Consider the following 27,679-nt stretch of genomic DNA (forward strand, 5'->3'; position numbering starts at 1 on the left):
CGGGTCGAAATGATTGTCCGTTCGAACTGAGGAATGATGTCAAAACGAGAGGCACAACCTGCATGATCCTCCGGTTGCATACATAAGGTAGAGCACTGCAAACTTCTCCACATATGGCTCCTCCGTGCTGGACATTGGGCGCACACCACAACCCGCCTCTCCGGGAGGGCGAAAAGGTCGCGTCCGTCTCTCCGCCACGTCCACGTCTCGAGGCCGGACATCCCCACTCAGGCTCTGTCACTCTCTCGAGACAAGTAAGATGGCTAGGGACTTGAACAACATTAAAGGCGTTTGTTATGCCAAACAGGCACGACACAGCAACAACACAGCAAAGGACCCAGTTCAGCTGGTGTAGTAAAGGCTCCACGCCGGGTTTGAGTTGTTGATCTTTAGTTGTTAAAGAGTGCCCGTATTGGCGTTTGTGAGTTGTCCAAACAAAGCGGTTGACCCGCACTTTACGGTACTGGAGCAAATGAAACAACGATAGCATTATAACTGCAGTAAATCTGGTAAAAAACAGACCTGCAGACATCTGTAATACCAGATATTTGATATTACCAGCTCGCTGTGACAGCCGCCATCTTGGTTTAACGCGCCAAGCGTGTAAAGATGCCCCAAAACCTGTAGATTAACAACAATCTCATCAGCAAATATCCATATTGTTCGAATAACAAACAGAAGCCAAAATAGGGACATATAAAATAAATTTTATTATCCATTTTCTGAATTTCTACACTGTAGTGGCTTCTATATAGACACCATCATCATCATCATCAGGAAAGACTGCCGGACACCGATGCAACATAACAACTGTGTGTCCCAGCTTCAATATATAATTATTGTATGGAAAAAGAAAAAAGGAAGAAAAAAAAGAAACCTAGTTTAGTCTCTCTTTAGTTTGTTTACACTCAACATAAAACTGTGGCCCAGGGCAGAGAGAGCGAGTGTGTGTGTGTGTGTTCAGGGCATCGCACCGGCGGCCGCAGGAATCTGTGTGGCGAGAGCACTGGGAGACGAGATGACCGGAGAGCCGGCGATGTTGGCCATCGGCTGGGACGAGGACATGGATGTGACGCCTCCTACAGGCACACAAACACCATCAGCATTTAGAAGCAAACACACTCGCAATAAGTCAAGGATCAGCTGACGTGTTAACCCTAACCCTGCAGATCAATGCCTTTTAGTAACGTCATGTTTCTCACGAACACAGAAAAATACTCTTTTAATCTTAATTCTAGTTTGTGATTCTCAATTCAATAAGCATGATCCCGGAGGGAGTCACATGACTGACCTGTGATCATACTGGACGTGCTGACAGGAGTGGATCCAGCGGACAGGCCTGAAGTGGAGCCAATCCTCGCCTGTTCCTTCACAATGGGATCTGACACGAGACAAAATAATAATTTGTTACATTCATACAGCGCTTATCTGGGTACTCAAAGCGCTTCACATATGGGCACAGTGATGAAATGCATGATGCAATCAATAGACTACATAAACCTTTTATTTCAAATGAGTGAACAAATCCTGTGTCCACATGACAACCGCTTTAGTTCCTACAGAGACACTGTTCACACTTCTCAATCATTTGATCACATAACTGATGTAAATGTCAACTTTGCAATCAAGGTGTTTTTGAATCAGATTGGGATATTGGTTCTGCTCAGTGGCGTCATGCCAATTCAAAGTGAGGGGGCACGTGCCCCCTCAGATTTTTCCTCCCTAGGGTGACCAGAAGTCCCGAAAAATTCGGGACAGTCCCCAAATCTAAGCTGTTGTCCCGAATCCCGAAACCGGCCTTAATTGTCCCGAAAATTATACTAAAGCAAAATCTTGATATTAAATATTAAAAACTGTCCGTGGAAGTTGAGTCGTCCTGCAGCCAGCCCCTTCCAATTGCAGCAGCCGCGAGGACAGTGAATGTGCAGGCAGCCAGTCTAAACTTTAGTTTTTTTACGCGCGTCATTTGCTCTCGACGCGCGAATGGATTCAAAGTGTTCACGCGTATGCTATAACTAGACGCGGTAGGCGCGAATTTGACGCGTGTTGTGGAAATTTTAATAGTCATTGATCCCTAACAGATATCATAAGAGAGAGAACCTATTCAATGTGTAAAATATAGATGATTCAAAGAATGTCACATGTGTGTCTCTTACTTGTAGTGAGACAAGATTCTGTTTATGTACCTGGGGAAGCAGAAGGGGGAGACACTCCAGGGAGCAGACGAACAGGGACCTCTGACCTAGATGTCGGAAGGCCATTTGGTGCAGGGGGGCTTAGTCTATGGAAAACTACTGGGAGGAAGGCTCTGGGGGAAAGAAGGCCTTGAAACTTAGATAAAAGCTGGTTCAGTCTGTCTGGGGGTGTGTCACTCTTCTGCACAGGGTAACAACTGTGTATTAGACTGCTCCTATTCTTGCAAGAATAAATACTTCTATTTTATATAATTTGACTCTGAGTGTCTCTTACGCAGTGATGTATGTTTGAGATGAGTTTTTGCCACAACAGTTTTGGTGTCAGAAGTGATATTCCTTGGACGTGCCTCCTGGACCTGAGATCGGACGGTGTTTGGCCACCTGGGCTAAGTAAGTTCCAGCTCTACCTCGTAAACTTGAGAGAGAGGGGCCGACCGATATCAGGGCCGGGAGAATCGACCACTGGAACCTAAAGAACCCGCAGGTGGCAACAGAAGCATCTCTGGTAAGAGACAGTTCAATTTATTTTCTTTTGGGTAAGTTAATTAAATTCAGTTTAATTGGGGAAAGAGTGAAATTGAACCATATTGGCTGAGGGCTGTTTCTGTGGTACGTAATCTGAGATTAATTGAGATCTATATATAGATCAAGAGGTTTCAAACAGATACGAGAGAAAATATCTGAGATTAATTGAGGTCTGTGACAGAACAAGAAATTTCAAGCAGATAAATAATCTGGGATTAAGTGAGAACTGTAACAGATCAAGAGATTCCAAACAGATAGGTACCCTGAAAATTAGTTGTTCCACCACGGAGCAAATTGTTTTTAGGTGCTGAGGCTAATTAGGGGGAACCAGAAAAGATTTTTTGGTAAACCATAATTAGGAGGGCACTAATAGTGCAACCCGACCGATTTGGGTTAAAAGAAAAATCGGGTCTGGGAGGGACGCCTTTCAGACCAAGAGAACGCGCGTTGAAGAGAAATCCACAGAGAACAGAAAACAGCCAGTATGGGGATGTCTCAAAAGCAAGCTTGCGAAATTTGATACACCGGTTTTCTGTAGAACTAGGAAAGTATGGGGGAAAATGTATGTTTTAGATATTGAAAAAACTGAGAAAATACCATGATTTCCCCAGGGAGGGAACACTGAGCACAAATAGACTAAGAGTGTGCGAGAATCAGTGGAACAGGGCAGCGGGACAAAAGGTTGTTGTGGCTGCGTTCAACATGTGTGTAAAAATGTGAACAGATAATGGATGCATGACATGGGATGTCTATAGAACTTAAATTTATATGACAAGGATTGAAGTAGCAAGAAGCAATAAGCCTGTCTGTGTGAAATAGAGGGAACTGAACTGTAAGTGAGACTTGGTGGAAGAGGGAAGTGAAAAAAAAACAAAAGGTTGGTGTGTGAGACATGTGTGTGTGGGGATTGTTCAAACAATCATGTACTGGTTAGATAATGAAGGAACTGGCATGTTTGAGAAAAGAAAGGAGAGGATAATGAAGGAACTGGCATGTAGGGAAAAGAAAGGAGGAAATATAGTAGAGAACTATATGTGATGAAAATAGACATGGTCTGATAGAATTTATGGAAGTTTAAATGATATGAAAAGTTTTAGAATAAAATAAGGCATTGTATGATTGACAGGGATTAACATGATATGAAGAATGTTTTAAGCAGAATGGGGAACAATTCTAGATTTTGATAAAATAATGATGATATATCTGCTTTATTTTATTAATGTTAAGAAAATAAGGGTATTGAAGCAAGTAGCTATAATGGTTGTCTGTGTAATTTACGGACTGAGTAATATAATCTGTTTTGGAGAAACAGTAGAGATAAGACTGAGACAATAATGTGATGGAAGAAAAAAAGGCTTCAAACCAGTTGTAATGAAAATAATGATGTACAAATTGTTACACTTTATGAAGAGTAACTGAACAGTCCGGGAAAATAAATAAATAGATAAATAAATAGAGAGACAGAAGAGAGCAAATGCTGTAAACAGCTCTGCTCTGAAGATCTCACTTTGAAGAGATTTGCAGATGATGTTTTGTAAAAGATAAGCTGGGATAACAGCAACAGTACTTGTAATTAGTGTTGTTGATGATAATACCAAATTACTAAGGTAAAGACAGAAAACAAATTCGAATATTCTGAGCATTTTCTGTGCTGCTCATGAAATTATGTTCTGCCAATAATAATGATAAAGAGTATGATTTGGCTATTGTGATTTGAATCCGCCATTGGTGGATGGTCAAAGGAATACAGAGAACTGCTTATCAGTGGCTCTGTTTACATTCCTGAATGGGACACACTGCTTCAAGAGTGTGCAGTTAGTTGGAGCCGTTTGCAAGCTCACAGTGATCAAACTATAGTCAAGGACAGGTGTCTGATGCTGAAGTTGAGGCTGAAACAAATTCACTAGATGACAGAGAGTGTTTTAATGGTGGTCATCAGGACAATTTAGTAGGTAACTGTAAATTACCACCGAGAAGGTGTTTAAAAATGTGATAAAATGACAACACATTTCTGGTAATAATATTGGTTTGAAAATAGATCAGTGTTTAAATGACGACAGTGACAATTTTTGGTCTGAGAAATAAGAGATAAAAAACAAGGTCAAAAGATTGATCTTAAAGTGAATCCTTTTGAAGAAAAGATCTATAATAGTAATTTTTATAAGTGAATTGAATACAGGTTGATGCAAAATGAATGACTGCAACAAATGTGAGTTGCAAAATATAGTAAAGGTAACTAGAAGGAGAATTGTGTTTTAATTAAGCATTTTTAAAAGGGTTCAGGTAATATAGAGAGACAGATCTCAAAGATGATTTATAATAACTGCAAAAGAGGCAGTAGCCTTGTAAAAGTTAGTGTGAATCCTGATTGGAGACTGATAAACTCCTAGAAGAGAAAACTTTGAGGTCAGATATTAAGTTATGGTAATTGAGAACTTGACAACTAAAATAGGGATTGAGAAATGTGAAATGTTATTGAGAACTAGAATAATTACCATTATGTAAGAACAAATAAGCAGAAGCAGTAGGCTACTGAATTAACAGTTGCTAAATGTAAAATGTGTTGAAAGGCATTTGATTAAACAAAAAAGGCCTGCTAGTGTTGACCATGAAAAGAACAGAGCTGATGTTTTGCTTTCAAAAGATAAGTTTGTTATGGGCTGTAATGAAACAGTTCGCTTATCTAAAATCTGATGTGTGCTGTGGCTGAAACTGCCAGTGCAACAGACTCAATCTGAGTGGAAAATTTGTAATGTCTAAATTCCCTGAGGTGGGCAAAAGACAAATATAAATAATATGTTTATTTGAAACCGTATGTAATTTCTGGCAAAGATGCCTTAAGCTGGGATAGAGTTAAAAGATGATAGATAAATGTTTGATGTTAGAAGTATATGAGAGAGCAGTGTACCATCCAATAGAGTCTCAGAGTCTCTCTCATTCAATGAGTCAGCTAAAAGCTGGTATCTGTGATAATGTGTAAAGCACAGTGTTTCAGTTGAAGAATCATAGACACAGAGATGGTAAAAGAAACCATTTAGAGAGCAATTTGTTTTAGAAGTAAAACTGAATGACTTTTTAAAGAAGTATTTAAAACAATAATACAGATAGAGATGACATTTTGATTAGCTTATTTTAGGACAGTAACTTCTCTGTCTCATTTAGTCTCCACCATTCAGGACCGATGGCTCCGGCTACAGATGAAGTACACTGAATGTACGGTTGTGATCTAAATTCACTGAGTATAAATCTAAGCAGCTAGGTTTCTGCTTTTAAGATGGTTAATGGATTTAAGTGATTAAATACTGTTGTTATTAATCTGTCTCCCTATGTGAACACTATTAGGCAATCGGAATGGCTCTGGATGACTCTTGAACGTGCCTTTCCTAAGCTCCAGAAAACAGCTGAGTTCTGTTGAAGAGAACTGATTGTGTGATTGGAAAGAGCGGTCACCAGTGGGCACGAGTGGCTACTCAATGACGGGTAAGACCTTCTATTGGCCTGACAGGGGGCAACCCAAGCCAGAGTGGATCACGTAAAGTCATTGGGCATCTCCTGAATGGAGGTGTGTTATGTGAGACAGGTATGAGGGTTGAGCAGGAGCTGTGAGGCCAGCAGCGTCCTTATGGCGTTAAGGGGAGATGACGCGGTGACGAGTCACGGCATGTCTCCCCAATAAAGCAAAGCTCCTCGATATATACCACTCGCCAGAAGAAACCGCATTAGTTGTATGGCTTGTTTTTTTATTGTGACAAGCGTCTGCAAATATGCCAGGGGAAAACACCCTGATGGAGATTATAGATAAAGGGCGAACAGGAGTGGGCTTTCAAGAGCCAGCTGAGGCCATGAAGTGATTCCCATTAGTTGTTGTGGAGACAGTAATAAAAAAATTTATGTACTGGTTGCCATATGGGCAAGGAAAATCATAGTGTTGATTTTGAACTAATATGTTATAACATAGTTTTAACTCTTGAAGGTCGTTAGACATGGTGGTGGCTAAAGATGAAGACAGCTTTTGTAGATTTGAGAAAAGTCTGGATAACAAAGGTGAATGGTCAAAGGTTATTGTAATGAATACAAATTTTGTCTAAGTTACAGCCTTAGGAGGCTGGGGGGGGGGGAAATATTATTTGTTTATAGTGAGAGAGACTGCCTGAGTTGGAGGAAGGGATGGTAACTGTGTCTGTCTTTCTGTTATCGGCCTGCTAGAGCAAGCTGAAGCAAAATAATGATAATGAAACAAAACAACCCAGCTGACTTGTCTAAAAATCAAATGAATAATGAACAGAAGTAAAATTAGGTAGAAGCTACAGGAAAAATGAAAAGGTTAAAATCTTATTTAAAATTTAAATCTTTAAGCAATAATATAAAGAAAAGTGAACATTGAGAATGAGCAGTTAACATATGTGTGTCTAGAATGAGTGCGTGTGCTAGTGACCGCACTTTATGTCTTGTATGTATTAGTTTGGGGCACTAATATTCCACCTGAATGGTGTGTATATTGCGTCATTAACCTCTGGAATGAGTTTATCATTACAGATGGGTTAAGGCAAATGAAAAATTTTAAAGAAGCTGATAATTCTGATGAAAAGACAATACAGAACATGGGACAAGCTTTAAGTTGATTGGCCATCAAGCTCTGTCTGGTAGTAATACTTTTGTCATACATAATGTAGATTTGAAGATCAGTAAATTGGAATTGTAGTAGATCACCATCTGGCATGGGCTGAGATAAATGAAAATGTTGTAGATTTGAGGGAAACAACAAAGTGACATATTGGCTAAGTCAACATGAAATTATCAAGAGAGCCTCTCACATTTATGATTATTGTGAACAAAGGGGGAGAAATGATTGACTGACAATGACCAAGTCTGTACAGCACGACCTGACCTGATAGAAACAATTGATGACTTTGGAAATGTTTGTAGATGACTGACTTGAGAGACCAAACAACAGGCCTGAAAAGCGGGATTTGCTGTGAGACTCAGGGCCGTTGTCCTTCAAATACTGCGAGAAGATGATGAGATTGTGGCTTTAAGTGAAGAATGTAATATTTTTGTTTCAGAGACAGGGAAAGATGTCTGGAGGAAAATTTGGCTGAAGGACGCCGTTTGGGTTGGTGTTGATGGCAAATCAAATTAGTTTAAATTGATGCATGAGTTGATTAATGCATCAAGAGGGAGATGGTATAACAATTGCCAAATATGGTTTATTAAGGGGTTCACATTTGCTGAATAAATGTTGGGAGAACACTAGGGGTATTTGGATAAAAGCCCTGAAAGAAGCCATTTTTCTGCCTAACAAAATTTATGTCTGTGAGTGTGCTGCACACACCAATAACAAAGATTGTTTCAACAGGAAACGCCAGGGCATCGAAGGACACGGGGGAACAGTAGACAAAAGAAACTACGTACTTTACTATCTGACAATAACCTCGAAATTTGTTTCTCTTTACAGAGAGCATGCAGGATTGGGAGACAGGGCAAAATATGCCCAATAAAATAATGGTTATGGATGAATTTGGCTAACTGTCCTGGCCTGGTTTATTATTGTGGCAGAAAGGTGCTACACCTGCGCAGCGCATAACTTAAAATTTTCCTTTTACAGAATGTCAGGATGGATTGCATCAAGCTGAACTGATTGTGTTTCCAAATGTATGAATATTGACTTGTTAACGTAAGCAAAGTGGATATGTGTTTTTCAGGGGAAAAGGACTGAGTCCTATTAAGTGAGCAAGAAATTATCCGGTGATAATGTTTCAGATTGTTGAATCCACAGGTCACACCAAAGGGGACGAGCGGCAAGACAAGCGGTCACTAACAAAATACTTAAGGTCTCCATTCACAGGTGACGGGAAGCAGGAAATGGTTCATTCCAGTGGGGGTGCGGTGGTGATCTCAGGAGATCAGTGTGTCACCTGGGTCCAAGCCTCTCACCTTAGACAACACCAACAGGCCACAATCATCCCATAGTCCATGGGGCGAACGAGATGATCAACACGCCTGGAGGAGGATGTGAACCGACTAATGGTTTAAGAATGTGGTTTTGTGATTATTTTGAGGATTTGATTTGATTAAATCAAAATAGGGCTTAATATTGATATACAGTAGATCAAAAGATTTGATTGGTTACTTATTCATTAGGAAATATTTAAGGAAAATGTTTTTGGGAAGAGAAGATCTATTAATTAATGTAAATGGTAGGGATAATTGTTGAAGCTTATTAAGTAGAACCACTGCCTGTTTGAATTAAAAGTTAAAGGTAAAAGAAACGGAACGTTTAACAGAAGAATCTGTTTTTGTGATGATTTTGTTTGATTGAATCAAACTAGGTATTGATTTGATTGTAAATGTAGAAAATATATTGATTGTGTCCGTAATGGAAATATTAGAGTTAATATTGAACAACTGCATTGGTTAGAAGAATGGATAAAATTATAAGACTTCTCTGTTTAGATTTTGTTAAATATGGCATTAAATAGAGCTTACTAAATTGAATTAGAAGTGAACAAAATATGGTTAGGAAAACCGAGGTGAAATATGGAGATGGGCGTAGATTAATGGAAAAGGCTTAATGATAGGGTTTAGGATTGTTATTCTAATAATTTTGTTATTCATGGGTGAATATGATTACAGTGACAGGTGAAACATGCTGTCTGTTCAATTGGTGAAAATGACAGTCTATCCCAAGGATGAACAAAATTATGTGACGATACAGTTAGTGGGAGCTACAGTGAGATATGTGTTAAATGTATGTTCTGTTTGTTTTTCTTCTATTTGTTTATTTTCTGAGAAAGATTAAGGGCAAAAGATTTAAAGAAGGTTACAAGCAGCGGTCATCCGTGTTACGAGATGGCGTACAAAGATAGGGTTTGAAACTGAGTGATTTTTTATTATACTTTTATCTGTTTGTTTCCTTACTATGTTATAACTACCTTTTTCCTTACTGGCGTGACTGAGGGTCTGTTTACAGGAGCGCAGGAACAGAGATTTCTCGTTCAGCCCGGCGTCGTGAAAATATTTACTTGCTAGCTAAAATATTACGGGGCTTTCCCCCACAAAAACAGCCTTATGCTTCTTCATTCTAAACTTTTCTTCACAGGTTCAAGGAGAGTGATCATTTATGCAAAAAATCAGAGATGAAGAGTATAAGTGTGATGATATGACTTAAAATTTGTCTTATTGTTTATTGTTATGATTATGGGTAATCAGAATGATAAAAAGCGGGAATTTGTTGTGGAAATTTTAATAGTCATTGATCCCTAACAGATATCATAAGAGAGAGAACCTATTCAATGTGTAAAATATAGATGATTCAAAGAATGTCACATGTGTGTCTCTTACTTGTAGTGAGACAAGATTCTGTTTATGTACCTGGGGAAGCAGAAGGGGGAGACACTCCAGGGAGCAGACGAACAGGGACCTCTGACCTAGATGTCGGAAGGCCATTTGGTGCAGGGGGGCTTAGTCTATGGAAAACTACTGGGAGGAAGGCTCTGGGGGAAAGAAGGCCTTGAAACTTAGATAAAAGCTGGTTCAGTCTGTCTGGGGGTGTGTCACTCTTCTGCACAGGGTAACAACTGTGTATTAGACTGCTCCTATTCTTGCAAGAATAAATACTTCTATTTTATATAATTTGACTCTGAGTGTCTCTTACGCAGTGATGTATGTTTGAGATGAGTTTTTGCCACAACACGCGCTATTCGCGTCTGGTGTGAACGCAGCATTAAAGGAGTGATTGATTGGTTGCGTCACTGTGTGCAAAAAAAACTTCGTCCGGGCCTTATAATGTCTGATGTCGGGTTAGGCTTACACAAAGCAAATCATCTACAAAATTATTTCGTTTTCCTATTTAATGACCGACAATTTAGTTGTAATAAGAATTTTGCCATAAGGCTTATTAGCGTTAGGCTATAGCCTGAAAGGTCTGATTTAGCCTAGACACTGTTACAACAGTAACACATTTTTTTTTCACAATGACATTTGAGTTCATGATTTTAATGTTTTTTTTTTTTTTTTTGCCAGACTAAAGACTAATGACAGACTTTGATCTTTGAATTAAAAAATATGTTTGGTTCAGGTTTGAAATTCATTATCTTTTAATGTAGTCTAATATCATAGGACTACCCCCCCAAATCCCTACAGCATAGTTGTTATACAGATCGCTATACATATTGCATTTGATTTGATTACTTTTTTACATTTCTGTCAAATATTAACCATTTTCAAATAAACGGGGTAGTGTTAACCTTATTCAGCACTGAAATCTGTCAAACTTCTTTCAAAGTCCTTCATCACATATTAATATTAAAATAACTTAATTTCAGAGCACCACAAAGTCAGACCTCAGCACCTTAATGTACCTTTAATGTAAGATCGTTCTTAGGTCACATACCAATTTAAAATCATAACATAAAAACTGCAATGGTACTGTTTTTAAAATCATGTGTAGTAGGCCTAAGTGTACAGTAAGTGTGTGTGTAAACATGCTTTAATGAAGTAGACTTCAAAAGCTTTTGAATTTGAGCTTACAGTTCTTTTATCAACCTGTATTTTACATAAACTTACAAAATAGATACTTTAACTTAGTCCTCAGAATCAGATAGAGGAGTGTTGCTGCTAGCTCCGTTAAGGTATTTCTGTCCCTCCCAAACTGCATTGAAATGGTATGTTTAGCAGCCAGAATTTAAAAAATTTTCAGGGGGAGAAACCCTCTGACCCCTCCTAACATGATCCATATCACCCGTCAGAAAACAATTGCAACGTCTCAGATTGTGCCCCCCCCAGAATTTTGGCTTGCATGACGCCCCTGGTTCTGCTTCCTTGGCTATTGACTAAGAGATGCTAGACTCTGGCATGAGGAGCACAGCAGTTGATCTTAGATTAAGACACTCACAGAAATAAGGGTGCTCCATGGCCTCGCGGGCGGTGAGGCGAGCTTGGTGGTCGTAGCGCAACAGTTTGTCCAGGAAGTCCAACGCTTCGGTACTGACCAGGTGCTGGTTCTCACTGTGGACAAACCGTTCCCACCTTTTCCGGGAATGTCTTGAGAGAGATAGTAAAATCCTTAAAGTGAGGTCAAAGTATTACATGTATACACAATCACACATCTCAACGTACCTTCCCAAAATGTCGTTGAACCGTGGGTCGAGCTCGATGTTGTATTTGTCGATGTAGTCGTAGAGGTCCTCTGTGCCCAGGACTTTGGCAATCCGTACAAGCGAGAGGCATCCAGCTGCAGCCCCGCAGACTCACTTCTCGCTAGACACCAGTGGCTGGACACCAGTGGATGGACAGCCTACGTCATTTCCGGATCGTCATTTCCGTATCGTCATTCACTTTTCAAATTTGACGCGCCATGCAGATGTCAGCGGTAAGAAAAAATATATAAACTGTCGATGATCTATAGGTCATGTCAGAATTCAAATGCACAACCTAGTTAAAAAATCGTCTTGTTTTCAAGGTACTTTGTCGTGTTTTTTAAAGGTATTAGTGAACTCTGGTGTGCCTCAATTCTAGAGCTAGGTTGCTACAATAGAACACTTGTACTCTAATATAGTTAAATATAAACATGCTCATTCTAATCATATTGTACATCTGTTCTTGCTTTAGGTGTGGTGAATGTCAAAAAACTGCCCCAGGCTGTAAGAGACATGTGTGTCCCTTTTAAAATTGTACAATGCAGAAATTGCAGATGTTCTTTCAAAGACTGGGTGGGGTAACGTTACCGTGGAAACGGAAGACATGGAGACCTGCGAGGGTTTTATACAGACCCTGAATTTCCTGAGCATTGCCCAGACTGCCAGTTTTAGGGGGCAGGAATGAGGTGTGGTGTGCACAGTGTGCAATAGTTTATTTGGTCTATAGTCTATAGTTTATTCTCTTGAAATAGGGACTTCCCCCACAACCTTACGGGCCTGACTGTGGCATCTTCATTCTGATGGTCAGATTTGACTAATTTTACTAATTAGATTGTGTAATTTCCAATAAATATTGCAAAACCATGAAGTGTTAATTTGATCTGGATTGTTTGGTAAATTGTCTGATCATGTGAATCTACGTATATTTTAAAAACAGAAGTGGTTACATTTAAAAAAAAAAAAAAAAAAGAATTGAATTGAATATCCAAATGGGCAAGGCAAAAAACTGTGGTCAATTAACATGTACAAGTCTGTTGTATTGACAAAACGTTATAGTCCATTGATCTAGGCTGAATTTAAGTCACAAAAAATGCATCCAATATGATCTGAACAATATATATTTTCAAGGTGGTTCTTGTGAATGCAGTTTGCATGAATTATTGATGTTATAATATTAGGTATATAATTTATAATTGTTTTATGTAAAGAGATATGATAAAGATCATATTTCAATTTGCACACAGCTTTTACATTATATATTTTAAGTCATAAAAGTAAAATGACAATACGGAAAAGACGTGTGCAATTAAGCCTGCAAAGAATGCTGTCTATCCACTGGTGAAAACAGAAAATAAATATGCTGTCTATCCAGAGGTGAAAATATAAAATAAATATATGTCTATCCAAAGGTGAAAATATAAAATAAATATGCTGTCTATCCAGAGGTGAAAATATAAAATAAATATGCTGTCTATCCAGAGGTGAAAATATAAAATAAATATATGTCTATCCAGAGGTGAAAATATAAAATAAATATATGTCTATCCAGAGGTGAAAATATAAAATAAATATGCTGTCTATCCAGAGGTGAAAATATAAAATAAATATATGTCTATCCAGAGGTGAAAATATAAAATAAATATGCTGTCTATCCAGAGGTGAAAATATAAAATAAATATGCTGTCTATCCAGAGGTGAAAATATAAAATAAATATGCTGTCTATCCAGAGGTGAAAATAAAAAATAAATATGCTGTCTATCCAGAGGTGAAAATATAAAATAAATATATGTCTATCCAGAGGTGAAAATATAAAATAAATATGCTGTCTATCCAGAGGTGAAAATATAAAATAAATATGCTGTCTATCCAGAGGTGAAAATATAAAATAAATATGCTGTCTATCCAGAGGTGAAAATATAAAATAAATATATGTCTATCCAGAGGTGAAAATATAAAATAAATATGCTGTCTATCCAGAGGTGAAAATATAAAATAAATATATGTCTATCCAGAGGTGAAAATATAAAATAAATATGCTGTCTATCCAGAGGTGAAAATATAAAATAAATATGTCTATCCAGACAGAGGTGAAAATATTAAATAAATATGTCTATCCAGAGGTGAAAGAGGTGAAAATATAAAATAAATATGCTGTCTATCCAGAGGTGAAAATATAAAATAAATATGCTGTCTATCCAGAGGTGAAAATATAAAATAAATATGCTGTCTATCCAGAGGTGAAAATAAAAAATAAATATGCTGTCTATCCAGAGGTGAAAATATAAAATAAATATATGTCTATCCAGAGGTGAAAATATAAAATAAATATGCTGTCTATCCAGAGGTGAAAATATAAAATAAATATGCTGTCTATCCAGAGGTGAAAATATAAAATAAATATGCTGTCTATCCAGAGGTGAAAATATAAAATAAATATATGTCTATCCAGAGGTGAAAATATAAAATAAATATGCTGTCTATCCAGAGGTGAAAATATAAAATAAATATATGTCTATCCAGAGGTGAAAATATAAAATAAATATGCTGTCTATCCAGAGGTGAAAATATAAAATAAATATGTCTATCCAGACAGAGGTGAAAATATTAAATAAATATGTCTATCCAGAGGTGAAAGAGGTGAAAATATAAAATAAATATGCTGTCTATCCAGAGGTGAAAATATAAAATAAATATGCTGTCTATCCAGAGGTGAAAATATAAAATAAATATATGTATATCCAGAGGTGAAAATATAAAATAAATATGCTGTCTATCCAGCAGTGAAAATATAAAATAAATATATGTCTATCCAGAGGTGAAAATATAAAATAAATATGCTGTCTATCCAGCGGTGAAAACGGAAATTAGCGGCAAAACGGAAATGACTGAGAAAACGGAAATGACGTAGGCTGTCCATCCACTGGTGTCCAGCCACTGGTGTCTAGCGAGAAGTGAGTCTGCGGGGCTGCAGCTGGATGCTATTGGTACAAGCTGGACAAAGACACAGTACTGGTTAACAACAGCAGAGGGCAGCAGACACACATCCAGCAGATCAAACCAGCTGACCACCTGAAGTTAGCATTGCACTGGTTCTCTCCACAAAAAAAAAAAAAAAAAAATCCATTGGGTTTGGATTATTGCAGAAAATAAGTTCTGTGACCAACAAAAGTTCATGATTCTTGCATGTTTTATTCATCATGAAAACCTTCACAAATTGAACTTTTGTAAATTGTGAAGCCTAAATTCAGAATAGTTTGCAAGACTGTAAACATAAAGCGGAAAACTGAGTAGACGAGTTTTCCTGTTCGGTGAGATGATGTTTAATGTCCCGTAAATTATGAAGGTATATTTGGTGCAAATCAACTGAACACCTGTGACAGTGAAATTTGTAGTTGTAGAAAATAGCCACACATGTGTATCAGTAAATTTGAGGTCACAGATAGAAATGTTTTAAGAGTTGCAAACTTGTAGACTTTTTTCTCTCCCACAAACACAACACAACAGTTACACCTTCTCAAATTCGTCATTGCAGGTACACACATCCTATTCTACAAATCACAAATTAAGAAACTCGTGCACTCACATTTTTGCTACAGTTGCTGCACTGAAAATGGTGCAAACCGCATTTACACACCCGCATCAAAAAAATGTGAAGTCACAGAGAAGTTTTGCTCATCCGCAAATCAATATGTGAATTCATCCAATGAGAGTTGCACACTTGTAGAATATTTTCTCACAAATATCTTGTATATTTGTCTAGCACAAACACAAGTACAGCTGCTTGAATCTGCTGCGACGAATCTCAAACACTGTTTTTCGCTCTCAAGTGACGAGTTTCACGTGCTCTCCCTTTTGCACCATTGATCTATGTGAAATGTGGAGCAAAAGTGAGTTGTGCATCTGTAGAGGCAGTGGGCATGAATATTCATGAGTTTCCCGGGCATGCGCGTGGAACTGCTCATTTTAGTTCACTCGTTTCTCAGCAGGTTTATTGGATTATTTCAAAAAAGGTCAATATAGTTTCAGCGCGAACTTAAACTACAATTGTGTATCGTTTCGTAAAGTTCATAATGTTTTTATTAATTTGCATGTTTTGTGTATTCGTCAATGACTGAATGATTGCAGGCATTCACTTCATGTAGACCTATAAAGTACAGCAAACTTCAACTCGTCGTATAAATTGCACCTTGCGAAGCTTTAAAACTGTGTCTTTTACTAATTGTTATCATTTGTTGATTGCAATAAATTAAATGAACCCTCATCACAGTGTATCTGTGGGCTAACACTTTTTTTTTTACAAATATCCTGGTGTGATTGTTCTTAAATTCTTGTTCATAAGCCAAATCATTTAAGACCACACACAAGCATGAATGTGTTGCTTCAATACTTAAGTACAATTTGGATTAAACAAAATTGTATGGACAAAAGTGGATAAATTACATTTGGTACTAGGTTACTGTAAATGAGGGAAAAAAACACTTAACATTCTTTTACAAAATATAATAAGCAACCAATTTGATGTTCTAAAATAATTATATTATTTCTTCTGTCATCTCCATCTCTGCTGTAGCCCAGTCTATGCTATGGTACGGTTACAGTATTGGCCGCTGTGGCTTCCTCAACATAACTCGTGGCCACGACAAATAGATGTCGTTCTCTCAAAATATGAAGTCGTGGCCACGAGAAAAATATATCGTTCCCTTAACATATGATCTCGAGGATACGACTTTGCATCGCGTGGCCACGACAAAATTATGTCGTTACCTCAACAATATGATCTCGTGGCCACGACTTATAGTCACGTTCCCACGACTTAATATGACGTTCCCACGAGATATTATCACGTTCCCACGACTCAATATCACGTAATATCACTGTTTGTTAAATACAAGTTCATCCACTTAATTGCGTCTTTGGAAAAATTAAAAAACGATAGCTTTGAGAGCGAGTACCTCATGGCTTAACCCCAATTTATACTTCTGCGTCGAACTTACGCCGTAGCTACGTCGTAGGCTGTGTGTAGCGCGTGTACCCTTCGGCGTACCCTGACGTGCACCTCTCCAAAAATGTAACAACACGTCAATTCTACGCGGACGCAAGCGATGTGATTGGTCTGCTAGTACCCCTCCCTCCAGTTTCACATGTTCCCTCTGCATGTGTAATTGCGCGTCAACACGGACAACGACGCAGAAGTATAAATGAAAACCAACGCGAAGTGTATAGCGTAGAGGCTCCGGCGTAGGTCCTACGCAGAAGTATAAATCAGCCTTAACTGTGTCAAAAGCCTTCTTTAGATCCAGAAATACTGCTCCTATTTCACCACCTTCATCTAATTTTGATTTTATATTTTCAATAAAATAACAGTTGGCTGTTTCAGTAGAGTGGTTGGCACGAAATCCAAATTGCATTGGATGCAAAGGAAAGTGATTCCCGCTTAGGTGAGTAGTCAACTGCTTTGCTACCCATCTTTTGGCAACCTTTGACACTATGGGTAAAATACTGATGGGTCTGTAATTTCCCACAGTTGTTCGCTCACCTGCCTTAAAAACTGGTGTCACAATAGCCATCTTCCAGGTGCTTGGAAAAATTCCATGCTTAATTGATAATTCAGATTAATCAGATGAGCAATAGGATAGCTATCCTTGTTTGATTTAAAAAATGTGGTATCCAATCCATAAGCATCCCTTGCTTTTGAGTCTCTTAAGGAGCGTATAATGTTTTTAACCTCTAATTCAGTTATTTCTGTTATTCTAAAAATTGATTTGGCATCATTGATGGGGATACAAGCTTTAGTTCTAGGAGAGAAGCTCTGGGCCAAATCCTCCACTAAGTTTATAAAATAATTATTAAAAGTACTTGCTATCGAGTCATGATCGTGTGTTAAAATTCCATTAATCATAAGTTCAGGTTCCTTTGTTCTCTGTTCTTTATTAAGTCCAGTTAGTCTATTGAGATTTTTCCAGACAAGTTTTCCATTTCCCCTGGCATCATTAATAATGCTAATAAAAAACTCAGCTTTAGCCTTCTTTATATTCCTTACTACCTTATTTCGAAGTGATGTAAAGTTAAGCCTATCACTACTATTACCTGATTTAAGTGCTCTTTTCAATGCCAGGTCCTGATCTTTCATTTGTTGTCGAATAGTTTCATTTAGCCATGGTAAAGTATATTTATGTCTAGGTTTGTGTTGCACCTTCCTTGTGAAGGAGGACATTACTTTATTTATTGTTGTTAAAAACGTTTTGCAACTGTTCTCGACTTCTTCGCTCGATAAAATGTTAGACCAGTCAGTTTTTGTTTTAAGGCAGTTTCAAAGTTGTTCATCTCATTTTTTGGAATCCTCTGGTGGTATTGTTTTGATGGTATTTTCAAATCGTTTTCTGGTGAGTTTCTGTACCAATAGTGTAATATTATGATCCGACAAGCCAGTTAACAAGTTAAATGATTTTGTTATTCTTTCAGGTCTGTTTGTGAAAATCAGATCAATCTGTGTCTGGGATGAACTAGTTACTCTGGTTGGTCCTTGCCCCAGTTGAGTAAGACTAAACTGGTCTGTTATCTCCTTAAGTTTTTTTCTATCTGATTTATATCCCAATTTATGTTGAAATCACCCATTAATATAAGCTCTTTTTTACCATTACATTTTTAAGAATTCTGTATAGCTGCTCATAAAACAAACTGTTAGATGATGGTGGTCGATACAGACAGACAACAGTAAAGGAAATTTCTGGAGAAAATGAAATATTCAATCCAATACATTCCATATCGGTTACATGCGACCACGCAATGAGACTGCATCTAATTGTCTCTTTAACATAGATTAATAATCCTCCCCCTTTACCCTTGTCTCTGTCCCTCCTAAACACGTTGTACCCAGGGACATTAAAAATACCCAGAGGAGAGAGTTTAGCCATCTAAACAACTAAACAACTTTTAGTTGTTATGTTGCATCGGTGTCCGGCAGTCTTTCCTGATGATGATGATGGTGTCTATATAGAAGCCACTACAGTGTAGAAATTCAGAAAATGGATAATAAAATTGATTTTATATGTCCCTATTTTGGCTTCGGTTTGTTATTCGTACAATATGGATATTTGCTGATGAGATTGTTCATCTACAGGTTTTTGGGGATTTAAAACATAATTAACATATGATTCATAGACAAATATCACGGTGCAAGAACCATTTTCACATTCATGCATTGGGCAGATGCTTTTATTCTTAATGACTTGCATTGCTTTCTAAGTTTACATTATATTCCTTTTGGATAGTAACGACTCAACTTTCTAAAGGAACAACTAATTATTTGGATCAGTTTTATAAAGTGAAGATCCCAATAGTAATGACTCGTGTTACTAAATCCATCGGAAGGAATTACTATCCAAAACCTTACAAAAAAAACTCAAAAGTTTACAATGAATTCATTCTTTAATAGGAGTATCATGGTTTTACTTTAGAATACTTTTCCAAATAATTATTCCTTTTGAAGTAAAACTTGAGTCATTGCTAGTGCGTTACCATGATCTTCACTTTAGAATTAATGATATATTATACATTAGTCATATTAAATATGAACTGCAAATGAAGCCTCATCAGTGATTAATTTAATTGTGATGCTATTGTCGAGTTAAAGTACCTGTGTAACCTATGTGATACAGCTGAGATATGAGAACACAAGTGCGCACACAACTTTAATAGCAAAAGACAAAAACACAGATAATCCAGACCGGGAAACAGGCAAATAATCCACATGAACACAAAAGGCAAAACCAGGACATGCAGGAACACCACAACTGAACACCACAACAGTAAACAACAGCGAACAAAACATGACTGAAGTACAAGGGTTTGAATGCACAAGGAAATCAAGCATGATTGGTGTGTCTGATGACGGTAACCATAGGAACTAACGAGGTAATTAAAGAAACAGAAACCAAAGGAAGAAAAAACAGACAATGGAAACTGAGAACACATTTTAACACAAAAGTCCTTATAAAACACAGAACCGGGATCGTGACAGTGTCCCACCTGTCGTTACATTGTTTTCAGAAATTACTGTTTCTTGCTGAAGCTCAAACGTGCTGCGTAACACGAGAATGAACCTCATTGGTTCTTGCTGAAGCTCAAACGTGAATGAATCTCATTGACAGCATTTAATTTTTGGATGAAATAACCCTTTAAACTTCACCAAATGTTTTTATTATTTTTTTTGCAGTTATTTTAGATACATAAACAAAAGAGATCTTGTCCACATACACTATTTTTTGTAGGCTACTTTAGCACTTGGTTATTCCAAGAAAACGTTGTATTCCAAGAAGAACTGCAAGGCTTCCACCTGCCGACCGCAGCAGTTTCATGAACAAAATTTTTGGACAAAAATCAGGCACAATCACACAAAAAAACTGAAATTTGTTGACATAATTTTTTCTGTGCATAGATTTAATAACATGCAATACCACTGATGTAGGTAAATTAATATTTCTTTTCACAGATAAATTTTTTTGTATTTGTACAAAAAGCATCAAACCAAGTGTTTACGGCGACGTCGTTATCACTTCCCAGAGCAACGCAATTAGCAGTTCTCCCGCCATTAGGTTGATTTGGATTCCCGCTGAACCAGAACCTTTAAGAGACAAACAAGCAATAATGCACTTACAATAATATTTTTAGAAAACATCTGTATATTTGTACATTGATTAACATTCCTAGAAAGATCACACATGCAGAGTTCTTACTGTAGTCTGGTGTCAGTGAGAGTTTGGTTATTCACCCAAACCCAGTGGTCTTCAGTGTCCAGATCATTGAGACCAATCCAGTGTGTATCGTTAATTTTAGATGCCAGAAAATTCTAATGGGGAAAATGTACATAAGTGATAGTGTTTTTGGTATATGTGAAGGGACATTTATAGGTTAATATAAACCCTTTAAAAGCTTTGTTTTATTTGTGTGATCAAAACATATTATTTTCTAATTGATCTGACTTGCCTGTTCTGATTTGCTGGTTATGGTCACCAGATCGGCTCCTTTTGAAACACAGACATCTCGACTGCTCGACCAGCTCAGTTTATCAGAGCTGAATAAATACAGCTTTCCACGACAAGCAATCCAGCCATTCACAGAGAAATTACAATACTGAGCTGTGAAAGATGAATTAAAAAGTCAATTACACCTTCTATTATTTAGATCATAAAGTTAATCAAATGGTTCCATGTGCAGAAATATTCACACTTTATGTTACTTGTAAACTGACACTCACCATCATAAAAGGACAGCCATTCTCTAAGTGTGTCGTATCTGGCTGTAAGATCATTAAACTCTTTCTTCATGGCTGGTGAAAAGAGAATTAAATAGTAAAGGAAAACAAGCAGATACTGTTTCTAACATGGGGAGTTCAATGAACACTCAACACTGTTAATGAAACATGCTGTGCTCTACCATTTATGAACGTCTCAGGTTACTACTGTAACCATAGTTCCCTGAGAAAGGGAACGAGACGATGCGTCACTTGACGCTTTGGGAACGCCCCCAGCGTGCATGCGTCTGAGCATCAATGTCAACTAGTCCAATGGAAAGAATGAGCGTCACGGGCGGGTGACGTCATGACCAGGAAGGGATAAAAGCTCGCCCGGTGAAACGCGGCATTAGCTTCAAAAAGTCGAAGCAAGCCAATCACAGGGAAGCAGGAAGTATGGCAGGGTGACGCATCGTCTCGTTCCCTTTCTCAGGGAACTATGATTACAGTAGTAACCTGAGACGTTCCCTTTCGAGGGAACTCGCGATGCGTCACTTGACGCTTTGGGAACGAGAATACCCAAAACGCCAGAATTCCAAGTACCCGAGTGTCAGTCTGTTGGAACTAAGCACTAAGCACCTGAGAACCTGGGGCAGCATCCAGGTCCAAACTGTAAAACCTGACGAATGTGAGCGGTGAGGACCAGCCTGCCGCATCACAAACGTCTTGGAGGGAAACCCCAAATAACAAGGCTTTAGAGGCCGCCATACCCCTCGTTGAGTGAGCTCTGACCACCAAGGGACACGGATGGTCAGAGTACTCGTATGCAAGTGAAATAGCCTCGACTATCCACTTGCTAACCGTCTGTTTAGAAGCAGGAAGACCCTTCTTAGGTGATCCAAAGCAAATAAATAACTGGTCGGACTTCCTCATAGAAGATGTCCGATGAACATAAGTATCCAGTGCTCGCACTGGACACAAGAGGTTCAGCCTTTCCTGGTCCGCAGATGTAAAAGGAGGAGGACAGAAAGCCTGCAGCACAATAGGCCTCGGAATCAAGGTCGGCACCTTAGGGACGTATCCCTGTTTTGGATATAAGAATGCCTTGACCATCCCCGGTGCAAACTCAAGGCAAGTGGGGGAAACCGAAAGGGCCTGAAGGTCTCCAACTCTCTTAAGGGACGAAATAGCTAGCAGAAAGATAGTCTTAAGGGTAAGAAATTTCTCTGAAACCGAATCTAAGGGCTCGAATGGAGCCCTAGACAGGCCTTCTAGTACTATTGCCAAATCCCAAGCTGGCACCCTAGTGCGAGTTGCAGGCCTCAGCCTCAATGTGCCACGAAGGAAACGTGTAATCAGGGGGTCTCGACCCAACGATGTACCCCCAACCAGGGCGTGGTAAGCCGCAATGGCCGCCACGTAAACCTTAAGTGTGGAAGGACATAAACCTGACGTAAAGCGCTCCTGCAAGAACTCGAGTACTGTGTTCACAGAACAGTTAACCGGATCCCACTGATGTCGGTGACACCATACAGAAAAAACTTTCCATTTCAGCGCATATAGTTTCCTAGTAGCTGGAGCTCTGGAGCTTAGGATGGTCTCAGCAGCCTCAGCTGAGAGACCACTCTCTATGAGTTGGGCCCCCTCAGAGGCCAAACCCACAGGTTCCAAATCTCTGGTCGAGGGTGAAATATTGTGCCCCCGGCCTGAGACAGAAGGTCTCTCCTGATCGGGATCTCCAAGGGAGGACCGTCTAAGAGATTGATCAGGTCCGCAAACCAGATCCGACTCGGCCAGCGTGGTGCTACAAGCAGTAGGCTTATTCCGTACTGGCGGACTCGTTCCAGAACTCCTGGGAGCAGAGCAACAGGGGGAAATGCGTACAGACGTAGCCTCGGCCACGTCTGCACCATAGCATCCAGCCCCAGGGGGGCTGGGTGAGTAAGGGAGAACCAAAGTGGACAGTGCGTCGTGTGCTGAGACGCAAACAGATCCACCTCTGCTTGGCCGTAAAACTCCCAAATTTTCTCCACCGCCTCGGGGTGGAGTCTCCAGTCCCCTGGCCTCAGCTCCTGCCTCGACAGGATGTCTGCCCCCACATTCTGGTCCCAAGGAATATACACTGCCCTCAGGGAGAGTACCTTCCCCAGAGACCACAGGAGGATCTGGTGCGTCAGTTTGCAGAGCGGACGCGACCGCAGACCCCCCTGACGGTTCAAATAAGAGACCACTGATGTGTTGTCTGTTCGTACAAGCACATGATGGCCCCTCAGGTCTGGGAGAAACTGTCTCAACGCATTGAAGACAGCCATCATCTCCAGGCAATTGATGTGCCACGAAAGATGATGACTTTTCCACAGACCCTGAACCGAGGGGCCTTCCATTACCGCTCCCCAGCCGGTGAGGGAAGCATCTGTCGAGATCGTAACACGATGGCAAAGAGCTCCCAATACCGGACCCTGGGTTAAGAACCAATGTTTCCTCCATATAATTAAGGCACGAAGGCACCGCCGCGTGACCTTGATCATACGAAGTGGGTTTCCCCTCGGGGAGAACCCTCTGGTCCTTAGCCACCACTGTAGAGGTCTCATGTACAGCAGGCCAAAAGGAATCACGTTGGACGCTGCCGCCAAGAGACCCAACAGTCTCTCGAACTGTTTCACAGTGCGTGACTGGCCTAGCTTTAGCTCTTTGGTGGCTGTCAGGATAGCAGCTACACGAACGGGCGATAGAGTGGCCCGCATCGTCACTGAATCCCATACCACACCAAGGAAAGTGGTTCTCTGTACTGGAGAAAGAACACTCTTCTTGGCGTTGAGCCTCAACCCCAACATCTGCATATGGGCGAGAACGACACCTCGGTGCCGAACCGCCAACTGCTCTGATTCCGCCAGAATCAGCCAGTCGTCGATGTAGTTCAGAATACGTATGCCCTGAAGCCTGAGAGGGGCTAGAGCTGCATCCACGCATTTCGTGAACGTGCGGGGTGATAAAGCTAGACCGAAAGGAAGAACCCGATATTGGTATTCTTTGCCCCCGAAAGAAAACCTTAGGAACTTCCTGTGCTGAGGGAGGATGGAGATATGGAAGTAGGCGTCCTTCAGATCTATCGTGACAAACCAGTCCTCGGATCTGATTTGAGTCACGATCTGTTTGAGTGTCAGCATCTTGAACTTGAGTTTCTGTACTGAACGATTCAACAGACGAAGATCTAAAATGGGACGCAACCCCCCATCCTTTTTTGGAACAATGAAATAACGGCTGTAAAAACCCGACTCTCTGTCGGGTGAGTACACCTGTTCTATAGCTTCCTTTGCTAACAGGGCCTTTACCTCTTGCTCCTTTACCAGAGCCTGCTCGGGATGCACCACTGTGGGCAGCACCCCGTTGTAACGAGGAGGACGAGAACCAAACTGGATTCTGTATCCTTTCTCTACAATCTGCAGGACCCAATGAGAAATATTCGGCAGAAGCTTCCACGCTGCCAGAAAATTTACTAAGGGAACCAGCCTCTCGAGGCTGGTCTCTGGTGTTATCGAGACAGCCAATTCCGGAGCCTGAAACATAATGGCAGGAACTACCTGAACTGGCCGCTCTAAGGCCCCCCTCAGAGGGCGCGAAACCGATGCTGTGCCGCAGCATAGCATCAGCGACTCGCTGGAGACCGCTGCGCCCTGAAGCACCAAGGGTGGCAGGGTTGGCAGAACGGTCTCGTGAGGACCCCGAAATGGAACGGGCACCGTATAATGAGGTGTACACCGCTCCACTTCGGTCGGGGCTGTCCTCACAGGCCTGATGCATGAACATCAGGACCTTTTTTTTTTTTTGAACCGAAGTCTTCTTCGCCTGAAGAACGGTCCTCAGATCCGGCTTCGACTTAGAAGACTTCGGTTGAGAGGGTTGCGTCCGTCTCCAGTCTCTACGTGGAGGTGCACGAGACGCAACACTCTCTTTCTGATGCACACGATATGATGAGCTCGACGGCTGGGGCTGCTCACGCCCAGCAGTCCCAGGGGGCTGGACCGGGCGAGGGATAAACTTTTTAAAAACGTCCGCTTGTTTCTTTGACTCCTGAAATCTCTCGACGACCGCGTGGACTGCGTCGCCGAAGAGACCAGAAGGTTCAAGCGGAGCATCTAATAAAAAAGCTCGATCTTTTTCTTTAATTTCAGACAGATTTAACCACAAATGTCTCTCAGTAGCTACCAAGGCTGCCATAGACCGCCCAATTGCTCTGGCGGTCTCCTTAGTAGCCCTGAGAGAAAGATCGGTAGCCCGACGAAGTTCACGAATATCGTCATGACTGACTCCCTCACTACTATCCAGATCCCCCAGCAGGTCAGCTTGATAAGCCTGGAGCACTGCCATAGTATGCAGACATGCTCCAGCTTGACCTGCTGCCGTATAAGCTTTGCCCACTAACACCGAAGTGGCTTTAAGCGGTCTAGTGGGCAAAGCCGAGGCTTTCAGAGACGATGCGGGACCAGGGGAAAGATAACTGGCTAAATTCTCTTCCGCCTGGGGCATCGCCTCATAACCATACTCTTTCAGCCCTCTTATTCTTGAATAAGTGTTAACATGAGGGCTGAAAAGACGTGATGAGTATGGTTTATTCCACGATTTAGAGATTTCATTGTGCAAATCGGGAAAAAATGGAAGCCCTCGTGGTGGAGATAATGTGGTGGAAGATAAAAAGCGCTCATCTAACTTGCTTTTAGGACGAGCGCCCTTCTTCTCAGATGGCCATTCAATATTTAATTTCTCTACAGCCCGCGACATAACATCCACCAGCTCATCATATGCTGGGGAAATAAATTGTGAATCTCTTTCCCCCATGTGTGTGCTTACACTCTCCACACTCATCGCATCAACCTCCTCGGAGGAAGAGCAATAAAGTAATGGAGGGCTCTCTCCCCGGGCGAAAGAAACCGCAGAGCGTGCTTCCGACACCGGGGAGAGAGCACTGGATCTCTCGGGTAAGGAAGGAGAAAGAGCCCTCGGACCCGTCTCCAACCCCTCCGAAAGATCCTTTTGCGATCCCCAGGAATGCATTCTCCGCGCTGCCTCAGCAGACGCGGGTCCTGATCCCTGTGGATCGCGAGCCTGCCCACTCTCTTTATCAAAGAGTTACAGGCGAGAGCGGAGCATGCGAAGCGGTAACATCTCACAATGCTGGCACTCAGCCCCCTCGAAGGCTGAGACCGCATGCTCCACTCCCAAACAAACGACACAAAGCTTGTGTGTGTCCCCACCCGTTAAATAACGCGGGCAGGGAGAAGCACACTGTTTGTACACTTGTTTAGTTTCCATCCTTTTCCGCAACAGACAACAGTAAATTGACAGAGACAAAATGACACAGATCGCTTGCTGAGACGCAGAAGCTAATGCCGCGTTTCACCGGGCGAGCCTTTATCCCTTCCTGGTCATGACGTCACCCGCCCGTGACGCTCATTCTTTCCATTGGACTAGTTGACATTGATGCTCAGACGCATGCACGCTGGGGGCGTTCCCAAAGCGTCAAGTGACGCATCGCGAGTTCCCTCGAAAGGGAAATACAGTTTTCTCACCTGTGCTGTTGATCTCTTGAGCCGCCAGTGTCTCTGAAATCATGATGTTCTGCTCATTCAGTGATTTGAAATCAGCAAGTTTATGATTATCTGATTAAAGACAAAAGCAGCAGTGGAAATGTGTTTTTGAGGAAAGTCCACATAATGCACACTTAAGACTGAAATGATCTACAAAACAAAGTTTGAATGGAGTTTGTAAATGAAGTCTTCAGTTATAATTAATGAGAGTTCAATTGTATGATTTTATAAGCTACTTAAAATTGTGTTGCGAATTCTAATGATGCTACTGTAGACGTACTTACAGTAACTCAGTCAATACAACCCTGAACAGAGCAAAGATCAAGTATCAGTTATACTTACAAATCACCCCGAGAGTGCAGAGACCTCCGAGAGCAAACACAAGAGAGAAACACAGAACAATCAGAGAAACTTTAGTCCACTTAGGAGAAATGACCTCTCTCGCTCTCTCTCGCTCTCTCTCTCTCACTCTCTCTCTCTCTTCAGTGGAGTTGCCTGGGATTACAAATTTGATGAGAAAAATTAATGATTTCTGAATCTTGAATCTTTGCAGCATTTCCATCTGGAACCATTTCTGAATTTACACTGGGCTAATTTATTTATGATACATTTTTAACAGAATACATTTTCAACACATTGACCAAATCTGACATTTTATTAATTGTAATTATTTATTTAGTCTTGGGAATTCAGCTCTACCATTCAGTTAAAATCTACCTTCATCATATGGTTGACTATTGTCTGAATGTTTATCAGTGTGGATTTATTGCAAGTCTACTAAGCCAAAAGACTCAAATGCACGAGGGTAGTTCTGAGTTGATGCAGGAGCATCCGTTTGGACGATGTCCACCTTGGTCGTCCAGAAATAGCCCTGGCTAAACCTTGTAGGGGTGTGAGATGTCGACAAAGCGCACTTTCTCGATGAGCTGTCATGGCCATCGTGAGCTGCCCCTGAGTCTGCTCGTCACCAAAGGCGTCTGTTCCACTGCGGGAAAAAAGCAAGC

At 40.4% G+C, this 27,679-nt stretch overlaps 1 protein-coding gene across 1 annotated transcript; it reads right to left on the reverse strand.

Annotated features, from left to right (window-relative positions):
* Positions 1 to 687: 687 nt before the first annotated feature.
* Positions 688 to 27,679, reverse strand: LOC130069074 (uncharacterized). The gene is made up of 8 exons (XM_056232766.1): positions 27,018 to 27,679; positions 26,658 to 26,747; positions 21,115 to 21,186; positions 20,840 to 20,995; positions 11,838 to 11,952; positions 11,614 to 11,762; positions 1,292 to 1,381; positions 688 to 1,079 (listed from the first exon to the last, which is right to left on the reverse strand). Exons 1-8 carry the CDS (start codon positions 27,235 to 27,237, stop codon positions 961 to 963), a joined length of 1,011 nt encoding a protein of 336 aa, XP_056088741.1. The 5' UTR covers positions 27,238 to 27,679; the 3' UTR covers positions 688 to 960.

The sequence above is a fragment of the Rhinichthys klamathensis genome, unplaced genomic scaffold, assembly GCF_029890125.1.
Source record: "Rhinichthys klamathensis goyatoka isolate OS25496 unplaced genomic scaffold, OSU_Roscu_1.1 h1tg000354l_1, whole genome shotgun sequence".
NCBI lineage: Eukaryota > Metazoa > Chordata > Actinopteri > Cypriniformes > Leuciscidae > Rhinichthys > Rhinichthys klamathensis.

What these genes read in the sequence shown, in the direction of transcription:
- LOC130069074 (XM_056232766.1), bottom strand. Translation starts at nt 27,237, where the DNA reads ATGGAAATGCTGCAAAGATTCAAGATTCAGAAATCATTAATTTTTCTC. An exon ending in ATGGCTGTCCTTTTATGATG is followed by an intron (nt 20,996 to 21,114) that starts GTGAGTGTCAGT and finishes CATCTTTCACAG; the next exon opens with CTCAGTATTGTAATTTCTCT. An exon ending in CAGCAAATCAGAACAGGCAA is followed by an intron (nt 11,953 to 20,839) that starts GTCAGATCAATT and finishes GCGGGGCTGCAG; the next exon opens with CTGGATGCCTCTCGCTTGTA.